Raw genomic sequence first — 17,646 nt, 5'->3', positions numbered from 1 at the left:
AGTTTCTGACCTATTTTTTTTTAACAACCTTTATTAGTCTCGGAAGAATTCTCTCCACCTGTGTTACGTCATGTGTTACCTGGAGTACCCACCACTCTGCAGGTGCTCAGTACTCACCTGCTCGTGTGCTTATTTTCTTTCCACCAAGAAATGATCTTTTGTGAAATTTCTTTAATCGGTGCATGTGGTTGCATGTGGACACCACCTCTGAGGTGTTTGATGCCCGGAGGACGACACCTGCTGCAGCTTCTGTGGCCTCCTGAGAGTTTGGTGACAAGCAGACTGTGCAGGTTGGGATGTTTTTGAGGCAGGATGTCAGCGGGATCCTTATCCAGACCGAGCTAAAAGCAATACAAAACGTTGACAGTATTAGTCCAGCTCCTTCATATCTGTCTCTGATATGTGTACAGTCCCCAGTAAATGAGACATTTTAAAAGTTTAACATAGTTCCTTTATAAGCTTAGAACTTAGTTCTTGGAGTTATTTAGATCTAGTGTTTAGGTTTTAGTTAAAGGGGAACTGCGGTTCAACATTAAGCCTCTTTTCTGAGTCGTCTGCAATGTTTTAGAACCCCCCTCACCGCTTTTTTGATGTTTACTGCTGTCTCTGGTATTTGCCTAATTTTGATTCTTCTCAACCTGCTTCAGAATGGCAAGTCATGCGCATGTCCAAAAAGGTCCGTAAAAGCACAATAAACGTCCGTTTTCAAAATCATCAACTCATCGGAGTGGTTACTGGTGTGCACTGGTAATCCATATCAAATTTCGTTGCGAAAAGTTGCTTCTGTCGTGTTTTATTTGGCAGCTCGTTCATGCTCGCACTATTTTCTTAGCGGTGGCGGAGTAATATCAACGAACATCCAGTACAAAATGTCAAATTACAAGGAACCAAAGTGTCCGACAGACATGTCGGAAAAGTGCTGATTGTGTGTTTGGCCGGTCAGTTTGCAGTAGCAGCATGTGTTGACAAAGCCTTTTTTTTAAATTTTTTTTTTTTAAAGTGCTATTCTGGAAATATTATTGTTACATTTTCATCTTCACAGCTGGCTATCCTCAAGGCTGGAAATGTAGAAGCCTGACTTCATGATTTTTTTTAAATGGGGAAAAAAATATATAATTTCCCCTCGAAGAGCGCTCATATGCTGAGTTAATGGAAAATCAAATGTGTAAATTTGTATAAATCAGTGTTTCCCACAGAATTTTTGGAAACTATGGGGGGGGGATTCACGCGGCGTAAATTTGTGCAATTGCAGATGTTATTTTATTTGATTGATTTGCACACATTCATTCAAATATAAAAAAAAAATACACCATAAAACAACAAATTAAAAAAAAAAAAGGAATGTGTGCTGGAGATGTCAGAAACCCTTGTGGGCTTATAAGGAAACCTCATCTTGTCATTAAAACCCAATGATAACAATTGTAATAGAAAATATTAACAGCTTAAAACTCAACTTCATGAAAAATATGAATGGATCATATACAGTGAGTACTTGTGCCTTTTTTATAAACTGGAAAGGTTTTCCTTGATAACAAATGGGAAGTACATGGGAATGTAGTATGGGAAGTACACAATGAGTTCATGAATACACCAGAAGTGGTTTGGTGTTGATATCTTTAAAAACAAGAGAGCTATTACAAAATAAAAGCCATAAATATGAATGAATCATATACAGTGATTACTTATGCCTTTTTCTTTTTTAAATGAAAAGGTTGTCCTTGATAATTAAGGGTGTGTGAAGTACACAATGAGTTCAGGAACACACCAGAAGTGGTTTGGTTTTTATATCTATAAAAACAAGAGAGCTATTACAAAATAAAAGTCATAAATAAGACTGAGTCTTATACACTGATTACTTATACCTTTTAAAAAAAAATAAAAGGTTTTCCTTGATAATAAAGGGTGTGGGAAGTACACAATGAGTCCATGAACATATCAGAAGTGGTTTGGTGTTGATATCTTTAAAAACAAGAGAGCTATTACAAAATAAATGTCTAAAATGGAATTAACTATACACACTGAGTAAATGTTCTACCTAAAATTATTTTTCTGGAAACTAAAAGGCTGTGAAAGCTTTATAGTGAGTTCACAAACCCATCAGAAGTGGTTTATCCAGTGAGAACAAAAAAAGGCGTTGCACTTTTGCGATGGTCCCTAAGCGCTCTGGCTGCCGTAGTTCACTTAGAAGTATATTCGGCGCGGTTACTCTGATCTTTCGCCAGACTTGCTTATTTTGGTGAGTTGATAAAGCCTGTGGTATGTTAGTCTTAGTTTTCTGTACAAATTAATACCATCCTGAGGCTAATTGGTGCGGTTTTTGTGACGCTATTACAATTACAAACCCGGAAAATAGGCGAATGTCGAATATAAAACCAACTTCACCCCGCTCCGCCTAGTCGGGACGGTTGAAATACACATGCGGGACGGATGAAACACCTTATTTTAAACAGAAACTATTGAGCTTACTATTTTTTTTTTTTAATGCAGCATACCGGACAACATACTAGTGTACTCGTCATTGCTCAAATTTCACATTATTTCTCATAATATAAATAGGTCAAAAAAATATGTTTGTCAACGAAATCACGATGATTACAGCTGACCTTTATGCACGCGCACCCACTGATCTATAACGTGTGTGTCAATCGCCCCGACAGCGACTAATAACACATAAACCTTTTTTGCCACTAAACTTCAAAACTCTGACATTGCACACTTTAGGACATGTTTAATTACTAATTCACCAGTTGTATAGTCATATTATTATTGCATGAAACAAAAAATACAAGTGTTTATTACAGATTTTACTTACCGCATTGAATTCAATTCAATTCAAAAATACTTTATTTATCCCAGAGGGAAATTAAATGTTGATGTAGCTCAATTAAATCAAAGAGTTATTATAGATGCTGATGGCTGTGGGCAGGAAAGATTTCCTGTAGCGGTCCGTTTTGCATCCAAACTGAAGAAGCCTTTGACTGAAGAGACTCTGTTTTCAAAAACAGGTTCACAGGGATAAAATTTGAACGGCATGACGTTTTCACGTGAGATTTCGCAGGGTTGGTCAGTCTTGCGGGCTGAACGTAGTGACGAAATTTGACGTGTCAGACTTGCGTGGTTTTCGAGGAAATCGCTGTGTTTCAAATGTCCCGTGTTTCAAACGATTGGGATTCGGAAACTATGGCGGCCAAAAGGAAACTATGGCGGGCACTTTAATCTGCCTTGGAAATGACTCTGTGCCCATTTTTACTATATCAATTTGTACTTTAGTGTGATTTGTAAGTCTATCATTAAATGCAGATTTGAGAGCCCTGTGCGTATGACATTATTGATGAACTGTCAGGGTGCATTTGCCACTACCTGCCTGCATTGGTAGAAGAATTGCTCAAAACCCAGAGGCGCATGATTCATGATGTTTTGGAAACTGGTTCTCAAGTGGAATTGGACTTTTATGGTAATTTTCTAACCTGACACACATACAGGAATGGCTTTAGTACAGAAAGCCTTATCTATTACATTTTATTTTACAAGAAACATTGGATAAAGCTCTGATGTCATGCGCCAGTTTTGTGATAAGCTTTAATCGGATTCTGGACCAGGTTTTGCTGTGTTCGACCTCATGTGGCTTAATGGGAGTAAAACTCTGCAGCCGAACATCTGGTTGAAAAGCTGAACTTGGAGGACGTCCTGGATTACACCTTTCCTACATGTTAAACTACCACTCCAATGTTCAGGTCTCCATGTAGACTGTATAGTAAGCTGTGGAAATTGAAGTTCTTGGGCAGCTGTGTGGCTCAGCCAGTGAAACGGTCACTTCTGCATCCTTCGCAGATCTGACAGTTGGGTTTTCTGCACATTTATACGTCCTCTTTAGTGATCAGATGGATTACTTGTGATGAGTCTTTCCTGTCTTTCTTTCAGCCCTGTTCCAGTATGTTTCCTTTGAGTCCAGGGAGTATGAAGACATGAAAACCATCCTGACCTCCAGCTACATTGACACCAGCTCTGCCAGCTGCTTTACCTATTCCAAACCTCGGCTTGTCCACAGTGAGCTGCTGGAGAAAGAGGTGAGGTTGAGAAGGTTTTGCTTTAGCTCTGTGTGGTTTGTTCACCTGTCATGTGAAAGCGTTTTCACGTGTTGTGATGACTTAAGTGTTGTCAGACTGAGAGTGACGTATTTCGATTAGATTTAACTTCAACCAAGGACTCCGGTGAAGGCCACTCAGTTCTGTAGCTGGTTATTTAATTTTGATGGTTTGGTTAATCTCTTGTTTGTGTGTCTGTGTTCAGTTTGTGGAAAAGAGAAAGGAGATGAAGGCAGAGGGGAGGACAGACAAGGAGCTGGAGGAGAGCTACTGTTTCTTGTTGACTAACACTGTCGAGGTAAGCTCACATTGTGTTGTTCATTGCTGGGATTGAAAGAGTTCTGAGTTGGATTCAGAAAAATCCATGCAGAAACTTGTTTGGTTTGACTTTTATTCTGTTGTTTATTTTCCAGCTCTAAAAAATAGGACTATGAGATAAAATCTGTGATTTAAGGCATATAGGGCAGGAATTATTCAATATTCTCTTTAATAAGAACAATAACATAAATATCTTATGTGTGTTAATGACCCTTATTCTTTGAGATTAATAGTTTGTCCAGTCTATTATATGATTCATTCTTTTCTGAGCTCTAACATCTATTCTTTTTCTTCTTCTTCTTCCTGTAGCTGCCCTTTTTCTGTGAGAAGGGGCTTGCTTTGGGTCATAGCAGGATCACCGTGCTGGGAGACCCCAATAAAGGTACGAGTGGCCATACGAGTCCGTAATGTAATCGCTGAAAGAGGGTGTCACAAAGAGCTGAATGTTACTGTTTCACTGGTGGCTGTTAACATTGAAACATGCTGTACTATTCATGAGCCGTTAATGTGCACAAAACAAAACTACCAGTAATGCCATGTATGTTCTCAATGTATGTTTGTGTTTCTAGGTGTTTATCTGTCCAGGTATTCTGATCTGCTGCAGTTGAACCTCTTCACCCCGGGAACCACGGGGGAGATCATCATCTTCAAAGTGATGAAGGTAAATCAGCTGCTCATCATCATCATCATAATCATCACTGGCTCTGTCAGCTCTCCTTTTAAAGCAGAAATCATGATGACACATCTGAGGTCCACCTAGGGCTGCATGATTCTGGGCAAAGTAATAAACACGATAACTTTGATCAGTATTGAGATGACGATTATTTATCACGGTTATTCACAGATTTTAGAACTGTTTATTTATCCATATCGTGCCACATTTCTGCTATTGTACAAATATCTTGTCTTCTCATCAAGATAAAACCTTCAGTTTCACATTAAAACATGTAGACAACAGATAAGCTGCTGGTTGATGTAGGAACATTCAGGTTAACAACCATTCGTTTTACTGCGGTTTGTGGTGTGTTTTCAGAAGGTGAGATAAGTTAGCTATGTTTCTTTGTGGCGCAGACACAACTCTGTAGTACTCTTTGCATATGTTTTGTTCTCAGTTAGCATCACTCGCCCTAAATCCGAAATATTTCCAAACGACAGATGATGTTCAAAGGACACCTTCTTGGCCCTCTGCTGTGCCAGGCGTTTGTGTTTTGTTTCCCCGCTCTGCTCTCTGTTCTCGTATATCTGTCCTTATGTCGCCACTCGTCCAAACTGCATCCAGGAAACTTTTAGCTGCAAGAACAGCTGCGTTTGCCACGTGGTCCTGCTTTGCTTTGCGGAGCACTCATTTTCATAATAACCGAACAGCAGAAAATAAATTAAAATAATATGGCAGCCCACCCCTACAAACTCCAAGCTATGGATGTATAAATTATGTTTAAATATTACATGTAGAAAGTGACGGTGTAGCTGGTTTGGAGAATAGGACTGAGTCGATGTCATCATCCCAGGTTTTTATAGGAGATCTTTTCCCCGGTAGCCAATCCTCTGTGAGCTCTTGGAGTTTTAACCAATCGGAGCTCGACACCTTTTGGCTAATTTCCATAAATTAGACAAAAACACAGCAGCCATAACACGAACAATCACGTCAGTTTAATTGTAGGAAGTCAAAATCGAGATTGAGATCAGAAATTAAATCTATTGTGCAGCCTTGTTTTCACTTTACATGTTGCTGTTGGAGTCTATTTTCAAAATTTTCCACTTTTTAGTCTTTCACTGCTTTACGGATTTACCTCCCATTAAAGTGCCATCAAAGGGATTCTGTCTCAAAATTGAGTTGTCCAAAGTACATACAAGCCTGAATGGTAACGGACTAACGAAAACTGAAATTATTTCAAATGAATGTTGCTGATGGCGAAAAAGACTTATTATTGGGGGTGATTATTAATAATTCTTTGAAACTTGGACAGCAGGTCAGCTCAGTGGCAAAATGTTTTTTTTCACCTCGGAAAGGTGAAGCCTGACCTTTCAAGATATGTTGACTCTTCCATCTCGGGGCTTTGATTTGGCTTCCTGCCTACGAGAAGACTTTCACACGTTAAGGCAGTGTTTCTCAATTCCGGTCCTCGGGACCCACTGCCCTGCATGTTTTCGATGCTTCCTGCCTCCTGATTCAAATGATCAACTCGTCATCAAGCTCTGCAGTGATCTGATCAGGAGCCATTCATTTGAATCGGGTGTGCTGGAGGAGGGAAACATCGAAAACATGAGAAACACTGCGTTAAGGGGTTAAATGCTCCGTGTCACGACTATGATTAAAATCTTTTTTCCCCATTAAGAAATTATCAAAAATACATTTTAAGTGGAATTGTTTTCGATTTCAGGGCAAAGTGAAAAGCATCTATGAGAACATGAAGAACCTCTTGGACCCGACGCCTCGCTTCGACAGCCACATTGCCAAGAATGCCAGCAAAGTCACCTCACTTACATGCTACCACGCCTTCGAACTCACACAAGTGAGAAAATGCATACACACACAAGCATTTGTGACACTATGGGCTCAGTTTCATATATATTTACTTTTAATCCTCCAAAATGAAGCAGTTATATCTGGATGTTTAAAAAAAAAAAAAAACTGAGTTTGATGCAGTGGTACATTATAGCTGTTGGACATTATAAATGTAATAATTATTTAAATTGCATGAACACTATAAGCTGTCAGTGTGGCTGGTGTTGTTGCTGTGAACAGGCTTTGTTCATTGTTGTTCTGTTACTAAGTATGTTAAACCCCTTTCACTCATGTACTGCTTTCGATTAATCCAGCAGCCAAACACTCTACGAGTGTGAACTGCTGCAGTCACATTAACCAACACACTTGCACAACAGCGGTGGATTAATTTGACACCTTATCAGCTCTTCAGAGGAATAACACAGCTTCATCTTATTGTGCTCAATATAATTTCTTGTAGTGAAATGAGTTTTCTGGTTATCCTGCAGCCATTTTTCTGACAACCGTGTTTTCAACAAGTTTCACTTAAAGTTTATTTTTATTTTAAACCTGGATCTTATTTCTGGCATAAAATACGTTCATCTACTCACCGATAACAGTTTTGTGAAAGTCGGCGTCCTTCGGAAGCTATTTAGATCACTCGAGAGTCGGGTATATCCATATAACGGGAGAGAACAGGGCAGAGACAATACAGCCTCTAAATAAGGCTTTATCTGTCTTTATTTCACCAATACTTTAAGACGAATGAATGAACGCGTACTATTGCACTGTTAGCTCAGAGCTGCCGTGTTGTTATACGATAATATGAATATATATTAATATAATATGAATTATGACAACGCAACATGCTGTTCTGCACTGTTCTTCTTCTACTGTTCGACCTCTCACAAACTGCAAATATCACTCATCCACTGTTTCTGTTTCCGTCTCGTAGTGCTGCTTAGCTATTGAGATTGTGTTGGTGTGATTTTCCTTGCCTTACAAATAATTGCCAAAGAAGTATGTGCCTAGGAAACCGGTTGTATTAGTCTGGTGGCTCCCAAAAACAAACAAACAAAGAAACCTTGAGTCTCTTTTTTTCTTTTTCTTTTTTTTGTGAGAATTGTTTGTGGCAGCCTAACTGAACATGAATACGATGGCATCTAATCAATGACGTATTTTCTCCCCCAGCAATACTTTTATGAGTATTCATTTGATGAGCTGCGGCAGCGGCCTCGCCAGGTGTGTCCGTACGCCGTCATCTCCTTTCAGATTAAAGGGAAAGACACTCAACTTCCCAGCAAACCCCTTGCACCCATCAGGTATGGAGATCTGGCAAGTTTAAAATTTAATTTTAGTCATTTCAATATGTCAAAATGAGGATTTAGAAATAAAGTTAAAGTTTCCAGAAACTTAGATTAAATGCTTAATAAGGTGGAATAGAATTTAGATTGGATAGGCCCTAGAAAATATGAATGTGTTCTGTTTTTATTGTTGTTATTCAATTTGTTTAGTGTGTTTTAGCCACTTTTCTTCCTGTTGGAAGTGCTGAGACGTTTTGGTTCTACCAATGTTTGGTTGACCATGATAAAAGTATTAAGTCTGCTTGGGTTAGCTCCAGAATCTAATCACAGAGCTGCTGAACAGTTGAGTTGCACTGATTAAAATGTGCTTGGATTTCCTACATTGATGTTAGAATAAGTCTCCATGTCTCACTAATACACCAGAGTATTATACAGGCTGTTGTCATCAGAATTTTGGATTTAATGTAATGAGGCAAAGTCATCATCTCAGATTTTGAGCTGACAGAATTGGCCTGAGCTCCTGCTTCTGTCTCAGTTTTTGATCTGACTTGTTGTTTGTGTGCTCTGTTTGGTGGGCAGGTTAAACAGTCAGTCATCAGAAAGGAGTAAAGGTAAGAAAGGGCATATATTTTCTGGGTGTTGTCCACATCCTTTATTGCTCTGAAGCTGATGGATTTGTCTTCCTTTCTTGTGGTCTTCGCTCTCACAGCAGGTGCTCAGTTCACCGTGTGGATGGGAGATTTAGTGAAAGATAAACGGGTTCTCTTCCAGATCTCCCTTCGTTCCAGCTCTTCTCCCTTTCTGCCTCACAGACTGTGAGTAATTAACATTGTTTCAAACCATTTAGAGACTTTAAATTGTGCCTGTTGGCTATGTTGAATAGTCAGATGACAGGGTTAAAATTCATCCAAATGGATCCCTTCAGCTGTAAAACTCCTATTCAGATTCAGTTATACTATAAAAAAGTATTAAGTTTTTATTCATTTTTAAAATATTTTTAACACTTTTATGCCATTTTTGTCATAAAAGCACCCCATATTTCACCAAGAAAAGGGGCCGGTGGTGGTGGACGTATCATAATGAATCATTTCTGTTGCCATGAGGAGGCGGTGACTTTGGACACAAACACTCACACATACACACAAAATAATTTCTCAAGCACATTCACAGCACACCTTTGATTCACTACCAACTCATCCAGACTAATATATTTTATTTCTATGCAATAATACAATTTAGACCACATATGTCAAAGTCAAAGATCCGGCCCGCGAATTAATTATCTATGGCCCCCTGGATGATATTTAATTACTATTAGAACCGGCCCGCAGGCCACAGCCGCCCGCTGGTGTTTTGGACTCACCAACACTACATTCCCCACAATGCAACGGTAGCCCGCAAAGTCACCGCAGCGCGCACAAGCGGCTTCATTATTCATCAGCAGTCAGAGCAGAGATCAACTCTCAGCTACCCCCCTCCTCAAAAATGGCTAAACGTAAGGTGGACGCAGAGAACAGGGGGTTTCAAGCCAGGTGGGAGGCAGAGTACATGTTCACGGAGGTAATCAGGCTCAGCCTCAGACAAGTAAGTATCACAGAGCAGTAACTTATTTTCAGTTTTTAATTCAGTTAAATTCTTACATTTGTTTCTACAAGACGTGATTTTTCTTTGAAGGAAGTATTGTTTTGTCTCTGTGCCATAGATTTTTGTATTTTATTTATTTATATTTATTTTTCAGTTGAATGCACTCAGGGAAAATTGCAGATAAGACCATGAGAAAGAATACAACTGATTTGATTTATTTTTTTATTTTCTTATTTTACCATTTGAAAGCAGTGATCGGTAGGATCATAGAGCAGCACAATAATGCATTTTCAGTTTATAATGCATGCACTTTTATTTAGGCATTTATCTTGATATTAAGAAACATATTTTGTTTTTAAAAACAATTTAATTTTTTGCTGTTTGCCTGTTGAAAATGTTTTCCCTTGAAGTTACTGACAGAGCCATAACAAAATATTGCTTTATTAATTTAATCATTAAATAATATACAGTGTGTTAGGTCTTGGTTCAATAGGCTATGTGCAATCATTTCAATATGTTTTAATAAACATTGAACCAGTCCGGCCCTTGGCTTGTAACAAATTAGTTTTTTTGGCCCTCGGTGTATTTGACTTTGACATCCCTGATTTAGACTCTACTTTATTATGTCAGCTCTGCTGCTAACTAGTGGTTAAATATGTAATTTCATGAAAAATGTCCAACTCAAGGGCTCAGAATGAAAAGGTAGTCACAGGCAGCACCTTATCCATCCATCCATCCATCCATCCATTATCTTCCGCTGGTCTGGGGATCGGGTCGCGGGGGCAGCAGCTTGAGCATAGAGACCCAGACGTCCCTGTCCCCGGCCACTTCCTCCAGCTCTTCTGGGGGGACCCCGAGGCGTTCCCAGGCCAGCCGAGAAACATAGTCTCTCCAACGTGTCCTGGGTCTTCCCCGGGGCCTCTTCCCAGTGGGACGGGCCCGGAACACCTCACCAGGGAGGCGTCCAGGAGGCATCCTAACCAGATGCCCGAGCCACCTCATCTGACTCCTCTCGATGCGGAGGAGCAGCGGTTCTACTCCGAGCCCCTCCCGGATGACCGAGCTTCTCACCCTATCTCTAAGGGAGAGCCCAGACACCCTGCGGAGGAAACTCATTTCGGCCGCTTGTATTCGCGATCTCGTTCTTTCGGTCACTACCCACAGCTCGTGACCATAGGTGAGGGTAGGAACATAGATTGACCGGTAAATCGAGAGCTTCGCCTTCTGGCTCAGCTCCTTCTTCACCACGACGGGCCTGTGCAGAGCCCGCATCACTGCAGACGCCGCACCGATCCGCCTGTCAATCTCCTGCTCCATTCGTCCCTCACTCGTGAACAAGACCCCGAGATACTTGAACTCCTCCACTTGGGGAAGGATCTCAGCACCTTATGTGACGGCTAAATTAGACTTTAACAAAAAAATGTGGTTTGATTGGCCATCAATGGGGCCCGAGGGGGTGTGTGTAACTTTTTAAACTGAAGGTGTGATGGGAAGTGCGGTTGCAGTTTTTGACCTTGATCCAAACCATTAACTTTTGGAAGATCTCATGCTTGTAGCAGTAACACTAATGCTAATGCTAAAAGGAGTCCCTGGAGGGTTTGAAAACAAAAAAGAAAGTCAACATCTGGCTGGATTTAACTAAACAATTATCTGCGTTGCTTCAGTTTGTCAGGTTCAGACTGACCAACGTTGTGAGTCCAAATTAAAAAGAGTTTTTTCCCTCATGGCACGACTTTACTCCAAGATGACAATTAATCAGGTTTAAATTGTGAAAAAGTGGTTCAGAAGTCCAGACCCCATTGAGAATATTTGGGATGTGTTGGAGAAGACTTCCCATTGTCACTACTAAATCTTTTCAAAAATGTCGATTGGCTCTAATCAAGAGTAGTAAATGTCAGAGCGTCCATTCAGTTTTCATTGGTCAGTGTTCAGTATGTTGTCACAACAGTGTTGGCAAGCAAAAACGGTGATGAGTTGAATTTGGGTCTCGTGAGCAGTGATGCTGTCGTAAATTCATTTTAATGAGCTGTACCCACAGGCATTGGGCCACAGGATGGTGAAGGGAAGGTCGGCAAGGCAAGAGACAGCTGAACCAGAGCGTGCAGTTAGATAAGATGACTTATTGCTGTAGGTTCCCTGATTGAGATACGGTAAAGAGAATACATGTAGGAGACTTCGTATGGTCGGATCATGAATACTTCTTCTGTAGAAGAAAAATGACCGACGGATGAATCTTTTTAATGCATTTTCATCTTGGGGTATGTTTTACTTAATTCAGAATTTCATCTGATTAAACTTGCCACTGCAGACGGTAATAGGATAGAACTTTTCCCCACCTTCATCCTTTGTCGTCAGTTATTTAAAACATGGACACTCTAGTTTTACTTCATCCAAAGATGAAATTGTGTTCCCTCAACATTTTATATGATTTGCCTTATGTTTCACCGTGTGTTGCCTTCAGACCAGAGAAGTTGGAAATCGGGGATTTGATGAGGCTTGACCAAGTGACTAAGCTCCTCCCCTCTGGCGTGTTCTCCTACAATATCTACAAAGGCAGCCAAGAAGGTGAGGTCAAATTAACCCACTGAGATGGATATTTTTGGAATAAAGTTGTAGATGGCCACTGCTTTGTGTTGAAAGAGGAAATTCTCTTTGCTTTCAGTCAGTTTAGTGAAAAGCACTCCTGACACGACACCAAAACACTTGTCAGGTTTTGTGTAAATGTGTGTGTTTTTGCGTGTGTAGTTGTGACTGATGGCCATCACTGCAGTCTCATGGAGGTGATCGACAGAAACCGCTCCACCACCAGTGTGACGACACTGCTGCAGGAACTGGAGATAAAGAGAGTGGTGGGTTCAGATTGTAAAGCATCTTGTTATCCAGTGCTTGCTGATGCATTACATCATACATTTGACATCAGTTACCTTCCTTCCAGTATGTGTGGCATGTATATGTACGTATAGAGAGGTGTGTGTATGTGTGGCCTTGGGTTTTCACTGCTTTGTTTTATTTGCTTTTTCTTGTAAAGCACTTTGTATGAATTTTTTTTCATACAAAAAAAAGTGTTGTTTAAATAAAGTCTAATTGATTGATTGACATTACAGGGAGGATTAACTGGATCTTGTGTACAGAGCAGAGGCCATTGAATAACAATACTTTGCCTTTACAGCCTTTATGGTGTTGTCCTGTATAATGTACACCTCAGAGTAGATGAGTTTGAAAAAAAAAAAGTAGAGTAAAGTGTGTTTCTAATGAAAAGACGGAATCTGTTTTCATATTGCTTATTTTACTGATGGAATTAATCCTGTGTGTACCTTTTATGTTATTCTGAATTAGCACCACACTCGGTATGTTTACATGACATCATAGAAAACTAATTACTGCGTCAGTCGTAGTAAACATGTTAGTCCAATAGAAAGTGTACGAAGTCGAGCTTCGGAAAAGTGCAGTTTGAGGTTGAATCTCTCCTGCATGTACACACTCAACTAAACTTAACTCTGCAGGTTCTCCAATGTTCCATCCCATTAATTTTTGCTGGGAAAAAGACAGTGGTCCAGTTATTTGGCCCAGTCGAGCTGTAACCGTAGTTTTTGTTATTTTTTTACATGAAGAAAAGATTTTAATTGGTTTTATTTAGTCATAGGTACAGTCTAAAAGTCACTGAAGATTATAAATTAGTTGATTATTATCCCTGAAATCGAGCTTTTGTTGTCTTCTCTTCAGGTTCTGGTGACGTCACTTTCAGAGAGAGGCTTTCTCCTCCTGCTGTCCAGTGTTCAGATGGCAACACCTACTGGTATGACATGGGACTAATGGGATCTGCTTGTGAATTATCTATTGGATGAGATATGCTACTTGAAAAATAATAAACAACGAGGCTCGTTTACCTCGGATGTTTCATTGTAATAACAAAACTTACAGCATAACAAGTATAACCGCCTTCTCAGTAATCAGAACATAAATGGAGGTTGTCCACTTTTGTGCCAGCTCTCAAACCCCCAAGATAGGGAGGGGAAAGCACCCATGGTCCCCTCCCTATGGTGGTTAACAGTGGGAGCTTGATCTCAGTCTCACATGACATATTGTATTGTAATATATACAAATAAAACATAAAAACTAAAGGAAATCAGAGCTAAATAGAACTAAAACCAAAAAAAACCTCACAAAATACATGATATTGCATCTTGACATTAGTAGCAATTTTTACCACATGGACACATAAAACACTAAAAATTCACCAAATTATTTTTTAAAAATTGCACTGAAATGTGTTGTGGATTTAAGGGCTGTTGTAATATACCAGTGTATGCATGTATTAATTAAACAAATAAGATGTTAGGCCTTGTTCGCCAGTTCATCTTTTCACCTTTTCTCTTTTCATTAAGCATAATTGTTCCTTTTGTACATTCCTGAACAGTTTTAGACTTTCTCTTCATTTCTCTTACGGTTGTATTTTGAATATAATACATTTGCTAAAACAGGGCACACAACACACAATAAACATAGTAAAGGTTAATTGAACTGATTCCTTGTTTTTTTGCATAATTTCTCTAGACATTTCATTCTTATCGTGTATTAATATCTGATAATATTGTTGTTGTCGGGTGTTTTTGCCATAATGATAGTGTAGTAAATATGTCTCTGGTGGGTTTAACAACAAGCTGTTTTTAAGTTACTGAAAAGCCTAAAAGAAATTGACATGCGATAGTCCCTGTAGTGTTGATTTAGTGCTGTAAAGATCATTATTATAAAACACCTGCTTTGTTACTTCAAACGTTGTCACCGCTGTGACTAGTTTTCAGCAAATGACTCATTGTTTCATGTCAGATGTTTCAGTTTGTTGTATTTGTCTGATGTGACAGTGTGACATGAAAATGACGATAATGTTTGTCTTTTCAGAGAGAGGAGAGACCTGGCAGAGGTGTCTTCAGGCCCTGTTTGTTTTCCCGGAGACCAGAGATGTGGCCCAATGTAGTAAGTGACATTGTGAATGGGTGGGTTTGTTTGCGGTTGTGTGATGTTCATCTTTTTGACTGAACTGAGTGGCAGAGCAGCCCTACACGTTCAAATGTCACTGACTAACATGGATGTTCTACCTTAAAGTGGCTGTCAGAGGGATTACAGCTCTGCAAGCAACACTTGCACTTGAATAAGTTTCCCAAGTTTTCTATGTGCCTGTGTTCAACTGACCATTGAAGTTCCATTGTTAGTACACCATTATTTTTTGACACAGCCCCTCTCAGAGCTTGCACATGAGGTGAGAAGCCAGTGCTCCCTCCAGCTGTGTTTTTACCAACTTTAGCTGGTGCTTTTTTGAAATGATCTTCATGGTATGTGTTTCCGTTACAGTATTTTCATAAAGACTCCAGAGAATAAGGCTGGTGCAATATCCTGTCTTCTCTTTCCTGTGTCAGAAGCCCTTTTCATTCAGCGGTTACGTCACTTGTTAGTTGTTCATAGTGACCAAACAGCAGCGTTGAAAAATGTTAGTAGGGTTGGTTATTTTCAGTTGAATTAGCTGTTAAAGTGGCATGTTTTATAGTGACAGAACTCCCCTACAAACGCATTCTGATTCATGCCTAACCATCAAAACTGCCAGCTTAGAGGTACAATACCTGTTCAAACCCCCCCTTTTTCTGTTGGCACATCTGTCCCAACTCGAACAGGTAGCATAAGCAGAGAGCTGCAAGCTTTTCTGTCTGTGATTACAGTGCAGACAGAGAGATGTAAGAGGGTGCATTGGACAAGAGTCAGAAAGTAACCTGCTGTTTGTCAGAATGCCTGCTTTGGCTTTATGATTGAAGACCATTCACTGCACCATCTGCATGATATTAGTGAGATTAGGTCTGAATCCTTGAGGAATACTGTGATACGTTTGCTTCTTTTGTGAATGGATTCTGTCCACACGTCTTTAATTGGAGCACAAATATTTGGAATTAATTTATGATGGCACCCATCTCAATATATTTCAACATTTGTGTTGAGATTGTAGTTAAATGTTGTTTCATAAACGGCACATATGAGAAAAGTGATGCTCATTCTGTCCTTTGAGGTAAATTTTAACAGAGTAGATGAGAGTTGGTGAAGCGCATGATTCATAAAAAGTGTTTATGAAAGCATTTCCAGGCATAACAAAGACCAACTGAACCAAACAAATTCACATTATAGACACTGAGCTTCCATATAACACTGTTACACAATAATCATTCACTTTACTGCTTTTAAATGTACGAATCTAAAAGATATTTTAAGATTTAAAAAAGCTGTTTTTAAGCAGTTTGCTTAGAAATAATTTACCGCCTGAACAAGTGGTTAAATAATAAGTCCTATTTACTTGAACTAGTATTAATGTATGGAACTCTCATAAGGCCAAAAAGCACCAACATGAAGTACAAACTGAAGCTTTGATGATGACTGGTGTACACATAAGCCGCTTTTGGACAGAGCCGTTCTAAGAATGCAGTTATAAGAATGGTCCTCCTCGAATTTCGTTCTGATAACTGTCCTTCCCCAGCGGAACTGTTTCAGTCTGCATTCGCACATGAGTCGGGACCAGGTCGGGACTGATGCGGCGCGCGCAGCCGTCTGCGACGTGTTACTTTAGCGCCACATTCAACAACAAAACAAAATAAAACCCTGTAAAAGTAAGGAGAGAAGAAAAAACACCACAAAGAAGCTAATATGGAGAGCAGGGAGGCCACCGTGTTCATGGTCTGCATGATGGTGATATTAATCATGGACGATCACATCAGGCGTCTAATATCGAGGCTGGAAGAGCTCACAGAGAGAGTCAGGAGACGAAGGATCGAGCGCAGGCAATACTTTTTCATTTCATGACGAAAGAAAGGAGAGCAGAGCGCCGCAGACAAAGGAGACAACGTGTAAGTTTAACTTATTAAACACGCGCCGGTTGTGTCCGTGTTGTATGAGTAAACATTTCAGCCGTGACAGCATGACAAGGGGCGTAGCTACCGACCACCAAACACCTACGTCAGATGTGTTCCTATAGAACCCTGAAAAGACCCAGCCTGGGAGAAGGAGCTAAAATGGTTATAGGAACTGAGGGAGATGGTCCCGAGTTCCTGTATGTCCGAATGCGGCCCCGTGGATTAAAAGGTTATAGGAACTGCCAAAGGTTCCTACAGTCCGAATGCGGCTATTGATGTTGTTTTCCCTGTGATGTCCTTTACTGCAGCATCACTGTGTACCTCCTCCTACGAGTCATTGACAGCCAGTGCCTCAGTGATGCCGCGGCTGAGCGAGTTCCTCCCAGCATTGCACCACGCTCTGGTCAAAGCTAGAGCCAACCCCCCTCCTAAGCTTTCTCTTGGTGTGGAGCTCCAGACGCGGGAATACCTCACTGGCTTGAAAGATGGCAATGTATGACCAACATCTCCAGAAACTGTCGTCGTCATTTTTTTCCCGTGAGACTGTATCGAGATACTCAGAACATCTCTCTGTTTTCGTTCTCCAGGTTCGACAGTATCCCATGTCTGAGTACGACTCCAAACTGGATGAAGAGGCACAGCTGTTTTCTCCTCCGAAGCACCATCGAGTAAACATGGACAGCTACCTGCACTCCTACCTGTCGAGTCCCACCCTCTACCTGCTGTCTGTGGCCCGGGCCAAGGAGGTGGTGAAGGCGCACTGTGGCTCAGGGCAACCGCCAGAGATGAGGGCCAGGAACAGTAGTGGAAGTCAGAGAGAGGCACCAGTAAACGACAAAGATAAGCAGACCAGTGACCAAAAGGTGAAAAATAGTCATGGTTGTAACAGGACTGCTATGGAATACAACTAATAAATGTTGCATTCTCTTATGAATCATTTACTTTTGCCATCTTTTCAGATCATTGAACTTGCGTGTTTTCTG

The 17,646-nt window shown here is 40.3% G+C and overlaps 1 protein-coding gene across 2 annotated transcripts in view; it reads left to right on the top strand.

Moving 5' to 3' along the window:
* tasora (transcription activation suppressor a) overlaps positions 1-17,646 on the top strand; it is a 34,604-nt gene that overhangs the window by 2,625 nt on the left and 14,333 nt on the right. For both annotated transcript variants that reach the window (XM_075461833.1, XM_075461832.1), the window contains exons 2-15: positions 3,922-4,067; positions 4,291-4,383; positions 4,713-4,785; positions 4,973-5,064; positions 6,785-6,916; positions 8,080-8,210; positions 8,772-8,803; positions 8,902-9,007; positions 12,238-12,341; positions 12,522-12,625; positions 13,500-13,572; positions 14,676-14,750; positions 16,972-17,156; positions 17,251-17,526. In XM_075461833.1, coding sequence (XP_075317948.1) covers positions 3,922-4,067; positions 4,291-4,383; positions 4,713-4,785; positions 4,973-5,064; positions 6,785-6,916; positions 8,080-8,210; positions 8,772-8,803; positions 8,902-9,007; positions 12,238-12,341; positions 12,522-12,625; positions 13,500-13,572; positions 14,676-14,750; positions 16,972-17,156; positions 17,251-17,526 — 1,622 coding nt within the window. The remainder of the gene's footprint in view (positions 1-3,921; positions 4,068-4,290; positions 4,384-4,712; positions 4,786-4,972; positions 5,065-6,784; positions 6,917-8,079; positions 8,211-8,771; positions 8,804-8,901; positions 9,008-12,237; positions 12,342-12,521; positions 12,626-13,499; positions 13,573-14,675; positions 14,751-16,971; positions 17,157-17,250; positions 17,527-17,646) is intronic.

This window comes from Odontesthes bonariensis, chromosome 3 (assembly GCF_027942865.1).
Source record: "Odontesthes bonariensis isolate fOdoBon6 chromosome 3, fOdoBon6.hap1, whole genome shotgun sequence".
In the NCBI taxonomy this organism is placed as follows: domain Eukaryota; kingdom Metazoa; phylum Chordata; class Actinopteri; order Atheriniformes; family Atherinopsidae; genus Odontesthes; species Odontesthes bonariensis.
This window is presented reverse-complemented; position numbering and strand designations above follow the sequence as displayed.